At 39.7% G+C, this 6,860-nt stretch overlaps 1 gene segment (V, D, J or C); it reads right to left on the reverse strand.

Moving 5' to 3' along the window:
* Positions 1 to 1,152: 1,152 nt before the first annotated feature.
* On the reverse strand, positions 1,153 to 1,899 carry LOC113899568. The segment is given in 2 exon segments: positions 1,153 to 1,577; positions 1,795 to 1,899. Coding segments are annotated over 2 exon segments (474 nt in total).
* Between the last annotated feature and the right edge of the window lie 4,961 nt (positions 1,900 to 6,860).

Here is a 6,860-nt window from a genome sequence, read left to right on the forward strand (position 1 = left end):
TAGCATTACCAAATCAAAGGTAATGCTTTGAATTTGAGCAAACTCTGGAAGACGGTGGAGGATAGAGGAGCCTGGCATGCTGCAGTCCATGGGGTCACAAAAAGTCAGACATGACTTAGTGACTGAACAGCAACAACATTAGCAAGAAGCATAGTTTTTCTTTCTTTATTCAAAAGTTGTTAAGAGAGTACAGATGATGCCAGGTTAACAAAGAGGGTACTGTAGCAGCTTTGTACTATCTAAACTAACTGGAAATATCTTTCCCAGAAAGTGCTTCCTGTATTGTTCTTGGTTAGGGTTGGCCACAAAAGAAATTTATGTAACATTTGCAAGATGATTGTGATGAAGTAGCCATAGGTTTTATGTTTTGGGGGTTGGTACAGGGCTCCAGGGACTACGGTTGTTCACTCATATTGCTGCTGATTTGATAGCTCAACTTATTGTTGGCTCACAACTCCTTCACTTCCCACCAAACCTCCTCCTTGTCTTCTCTGTTTTGGGCTGAGTATGCAGGTAGCATGACACAAAATGACACCCACTTCTCCTAAGGTCACCCACTACTGTGAGACTGAAGAAGGTGAAACAGACAAATTTTAGTGTGTCTTGGTGGTTTCCATTTACCTCGTGGCTCTAGTTTGTCCTTATGAGTCATAGTTTGTCCAGGCTCTGGTCTATATCCAACTTTCTTCTTCAAATATTACTCTAGCTGACAAACAATGAGTTCAGTCTCAACATCAGATACCAAGATAACAGTTTTGTATACACTCTTCCACCAGATCTAGCAATTACCTGAGTCCTAATCTTTATAACTAATTTCTTATTCCACACCACTGGTGGTTCTGCTTCTCTGATTGTACCTTCAGTGACACAAAACTAAGAATAAAGGACTAAGGAAATTATTTTTATGATAATTCCAAGTAACTATACCCAGATTTGTGATGCGAGTGTATTTTAGTGAAACTGTCACTTTAAATTATTTATGGAGCAAGTTTAGACAACTTTACACATGTTCTGTATGATTGATTTAAAGTCAAAAATTCAAGAGGAGAATGTTAACAGTAGAAAATTACTCTGGATGTCAAATAACAAGGAAGAAGCTTTTATTTAGAATTAAATTCTATGATCCAGACCACAGATGAAGCAACCACACGATTACCATTTCTTGCTGGGATCTGCAGGTGTGCATTTCACCTGGAGTCCTGCAGCAGGGAGGCTCTCTGTTATTAAGCTCTGGGGTTTTTGTTCAGCTTTTCCCATTACTTCAACCACTGTGAGTTCACGGAGAGCACAGAAGTACTTTGCAGTATCTTCCAGCTGTAAGGCTGAAATGGTGAGGCTGATGGAGTTATCTGCTTTCTGGAAGTTTACAGAGTAACGGCCGTCCCTTGCATTCCCATCTTCTGAATACTGATGAATGAGGTAAGTCATCTGTCCACTGGGAAGCTGCCTGTACCAAAAAATGTAGTAGGAGTTTATGTACCAACTGACTTCATACTGACAGTTCAGAGTGACTGACTGCTCCACTTGACGGGTTATGTCTGGCTGGTCTTGAGTAACTTTCTGGGCCACACCAGATCCTGTGGAAAAAATCAGAAAACAGAGATGAAGCAGTGAATAAAATAGTGTAGGAATTAGACTCATTTAGGTCTCCAAAAAGAAAAACTAAACTGAAATCTTAAGATGCTTGCTTTTCTCCAGTCTTCCTTTCCTCCCCAAGTCCCGGTGAATCACCACGTGTCTGTGTGCAGGCCTTTCACCCTGAACACGTGCACCCATGTTTGAGAGCATCCCTACCAGAGAAGGTGACGGCCAGGAGCACCCAGAACAGGCTGGAGAGCGGCATGAGGCATGGATTCCCCTACACAAATCTGTTTAATTCTGCCTCAGGCTGAGAGTTGAGTGTCTTTAAGTGCCTGAGAGCACATATACATAGTACCTGGGTTCCTTGTGACTCTCCCCCAAGACAGGAAGTGGGGTTTGTCATGTAGATCAACCACATGGTCTGTGCACAGATGGAAAAAGTCTCAGTTCAGTTCAGTTGCTCAGTCCTGTCCGACTCTTTGTGACCCCATGGACTGCAGCATGCCAGGCTTCCCTGTCCATCACCAATTCCCAGAATTTACTCAAAGTCATATCCATTGAGTCGATGATGCCATCCAACCATCTCATCCTCTGTCATCCTGTTCTCCTGCCTTCAATCTTCCCCATCACCAGGGTCTTTTCAAATGAGTCAGTTTTTCGCATCAGGCGGTTAAAGTATTGTAGTTTCAGCTTCAGTATCAGTCCTTTCAATGAATATTCAGAACTGATTTCCTTTAGGAGGGACTGGTTTGATCTCCTTGCAGCCCAAGGGACTCTCAAGAGTTTTCTCCAATGCTACAGTTCAAAAGCATCAATTCTTTGGTACTCAGCTTTCTTTATGGTCCAACTCTCACATCCATACATGTACTGGAAAAACCATAGCTTTAAGTATATGACTACTATCTGGCTCACCACAAATCTTTACTTTGTCTACCTATTTTTCCCTGGTCATTACGTTCGGCAGATCCTGAAAAGGGGCATGAAGAAAGCAATTAATATTAAAGGTTAGAACTGAAGGAAACTGAAGATTAAACAAGTTGGCATACATCGGTAATTTTCAGTAAAATGATTTTTCCATCCTGTTTAAGATATAATTTTGTATAGCCTATGAAACATTCTTGTAATCTACTGATTAGTCATTCATTAGCCTTTACTTACTTGTCTCCATCCAGAATCTAGTGACTGTTTTAAAATATTCACAGATCTTAGGCCTTCTGGGTGAAAAGCAATCTTATCCAAAATAATTAATGTATATATCTCTCTCTATTTTTTTTTTTTTTACTGAGTTCCAGGGCTCTACTCAGATTTTTCAATAAATAAAATTACTTCAACATGAAATGATTTTTTAAAAAATCAGTCCATCTGAATTTCAGAGCCTATTCAGTGGTTTGTATTTAAATGAAATTTAACAGGAATAAAATATTCTTTTGAAATCTGATATTGCTTCTTATGTATTAGATTTTGAGGGGGATCAGGGCATTCAATCCTGTTACCTCTAAATGTAGAATTGTACTTATTAGATCATGTGTCCTAGAATTATCATGTCACATTTTCTGTCTCATCAGTCCAGAGTATTCAGTCTCACTTGTTAGTCACTCATTATTATTTCTCTTTGTAAAATAAAGTTAAAATAGACATGCTGGAGTTTTCTCTGATGTAATGCTATAATGAACTCCTATGAAACTCAATATCTACAGATTGCAAACACTTAGTACCTGTCAACCCCACAGAAGCTGGTGACTGAAGTTTTGTAAACTGTTTCATGTTCATGTGGAATGCAGCTGTCAACTTTCCATTTGGTTTCATTGCTGTAATACATGAATTAATATAAAAGAACCAAAAGCAAATAGACAAGTAGAAAAGAAAATACAGACAAGTTCTAAAACAGTGCTAGTTCTCATAATTTAAGATCAAATAACTCATGAATAAGTGAAGCAGAAAGGAAAGGTTGTATTTATCTGAGGCATCTACTCTTCTGTCCCATTTCACTTCTGAGTGCTGATAGGCAATGAATGCCTGGGCTTGAAATTATTTGTAACTAAGCAGAGGAGATCATGAATGACCACAGCAGCCTGTGCAGCAGCATGATATTATAAAATATAGATATATATTAATACAATAATTGCATATATTTTAGGAAACTGATACTGATAAAATTTTTTATCAAAATACAGACCATAATATTATACATCAGTTTTTGTATGTGCTCTTTGGTTTTGATATGAAGCTCTATGAAGTTTTATCTCATATATAGGTTCTTGTACCACCACTAAAATCATGACACAGAATTGTTCCATTTCTCTAAAGAAACCTCTTTGCATACCCTCCCTATCCCTGCAATTCTTTATAACCCCAGTAATTACTGATACCCTTTTCATCTCTGTATTTTGTCCTTTTGAGAATGTTGTATAAGTAGAATCATACTAGCTATATAATCATAATAATCCAATAAGTGTAATCATACACCATGTCGCCCCTGAGATTGACTTTTTTTTTCATTCACCATAGCATCCTGAGATCCATCTAGGCTATATTTGTTTAGTAGCTAAGTTCTGTCTGACTCTTTTATGACCCCATATACTGTAGCCCGCCAGGCTCCTTTGTCTATGGAATTTCCCAGGCAAAAATACTGGACTGAGTTGCCATTTCCTTCTCCAGGGAATCTTCCCAACCCAAGGAAAAAAACCCAGGTCTTCTGCATTTCAGGCAGATTCTTTACCACTGATCCACCTAGGAAGGCCCATCTAGGCTACTAAATGTATCAGTAGTCTGTTTCTTTTAATCGCTACAAACTGTCACCAACTTCTGGTATTGATTTCGGTTTTTTGACTTTCCAGTGGTAAGAAAGCGATACACATTCAGTAGAAACCATACTTGGAATTTTTAAATTTGATCTTTTCCCATCCTAGCAACATGTGGTGTATTTTCCAGAATGACTGGACCATTCTGGGTGACTCTGGGCAGCAGCAGTGAGCTGAGCTCCTGGCAGCAGTGAGCTGAGCTCCTGCCCAGCCCTGAAATCATGAGCATAAACAACCGACATGCTTACATTCATTCTTCACTCATACAACCATTCTGGTTTTCACTTTCAGTGTGTGTGTGCTAAGTCGCTGCTGTTGTGTCCAACTCTTTGTGACACTCTGGACTGTAGCCCAGCAGGCTCCTCTGTCCATGGACTTCTCTAGGCAAGAATACTGCAGTGGGCTTCCATGTCCTCCTCCAGGGGATCTTCCCCATCCAGGGATTGAACCTGTGTCTTTTATGTCTCTTTCATTGGCAGGCAGGTTCTTTACCACTAGCATCACCTGGGAAGCCCCACTTTAAGTAAGGTACTCAATAAATTACATGAGATTTTCAATACTTTTGTATAAAGTAGACTTTGTGTTAGATTATTTCTCCCATCTGTAGGCTAATGTAAATGTTGAGCACCTTCAGGAGAGGCTGGGTTACGTATATTAAATGCATTTTCCATCTATGATACTCTCAACTGAAAATGGTTTATTGAGGCACAACTCTATTGAAAGTTGAGAAAAATCTGTAAATAAGATGTTATTGTACAGACGTATTACAGTTGCATTTACCCAGTGAAAGATACTTGGCTGATTTCCAGTTTTTGGTGACCACAAATATAGCTGCCATGAATATTCAGGTACAGATTTTTGTGTGAATGTTTTTCATTTTTTAAGCATAAATACCCAGGAGTGTGCTTTGCTGAGTTGTAAGGTAAGTGAGTATTTAAGCTTATGCAAAACTCTTGGAATGTTTTCCAGAATGACTGGACCATTCACCCACCAGCAATGTATGAGTGATCCAATTTCTCTGCATCTTTATTGCATCTGCAATATGCATCTGCATATTACATCTGCATCTGTGTTGTCAATATTTTTAATTTTAGCATTTATGATAGATGTGAAGTGGTATTGCTTTGTGGTTCTGCTTTATTGACTACGCCAAAGCCTTTGACTATGTGGATCACAATAAACTGTGGAAAATTCTGAAAGAGATGGGAATACCAGACCACCTGACCTGCCTCTTGAGAAACCTGTATGCAGGCCAGGAAGCAACAGTTAGAACGGGACATGGAACAACAGACTGGTTCCAAATAGGAAAAGGAGTATGTCAAGGCTGTATAATTAACTTCTATGCAGAGTACATCATGAGAAATGCTGGGCTGGAAGAAGCACAAGCTGGAATCAAGATTGCTGGGAGAAATATCAATAACCCCAGATATGCAGATGACACCACCCTTATGGCAGAAAGTGAAGAGGAACTAAAAAGCCTCTTGATGAAAGTGAAAGTGGAGAGTGAAAAAGTTGGCTTAAAACTCAACATTCAGAAAACGAAGATCATGGCATCCGGTCCCATCACTTCATGGGAAATAGATGGGGAAACAGTGGAAACAGTGTCAGACTTTCTTTTTTGGGGCTCCAAAATCACTGCAGATGGTGACTGCAGCCATGAAATTAAAAGACACTTACTCCTTGGAAGGAAAGTCATGACCAACCCAGATAGCATATTCAAAAGCAGAGACATTACTTTGCCAACAAAGGTCCGTCTAGTCAAGGCTATGGTTTTTCCAGTAGTCATGTATGGATGTGAGAGTTGGACTGTGAAGAGGGCTGAGTGCCGAAGAATTGATGCTTTTGAACTGTGGTGTTGGAGAAGACTCTTGAGGGTTCCTTGGACTGCAAGGAGATCCAACCAGTCCATTCTAAAGGAGATCAGTCCTGGGTGTTCATTGGAAGGACTGATGCTGCAGCTCAATCTCTGGTACTTTGGCCACATCATGCAAAGAGTTAACTCATTGGAAAAGACTCTGATGCTGGGAGGGATTGGGGGCAGGAAGAGAAGTGGACAACAGAGGATGAGATGGCTGGATGGCACCACTGACTTGATGGACATGAGTTCACGTAAACTCCAGGAGTTGGTGATGGACAGGGAGGCCTGGCGCACTGCAATTCATGCGGTAGCAAAGAGTCGGACACGACTGAGCGACTGAACTGAACTGAACTACTAACAACACTGACCATCTCTCTATATGCTTATTTCCTTACCACATAGCTCTTTGGTAAAGTGTCTGAATCTTTTTGTCCAGGTTTCAACTGCATTGTTTGTTTCCTCCTGCTGAGTTTTGAACAGTTCATTGTATTCTAAGTACAGTTTTTTTATGAAAATGTATTTTGCAAATATTTCCGGCCATTTTGTGGTTTATCTTTTTTATTCTCTTAACTGTGTCTTTCACAGAGCAAACATTTTTAATTTTGATGAAATCTAAGTTA

This window comes from Bos indicus x Bos taurus, chromosome 10 (genome assembly GCF_003369695.1).
Source record: "Bos indicus x Bos taurus breed Angus x Brahman F1 hybrid chromosome 10, Bos_hybrid_MaternalHap_v2.0, whole genome shotgun sequence".
Taxonomy (NCBI): Eukaryota; Metazoa; Chordata; class Mammalia; order Artiodactyla; family Bovidae; genus Bos; species Bos indicus x Bos taurus.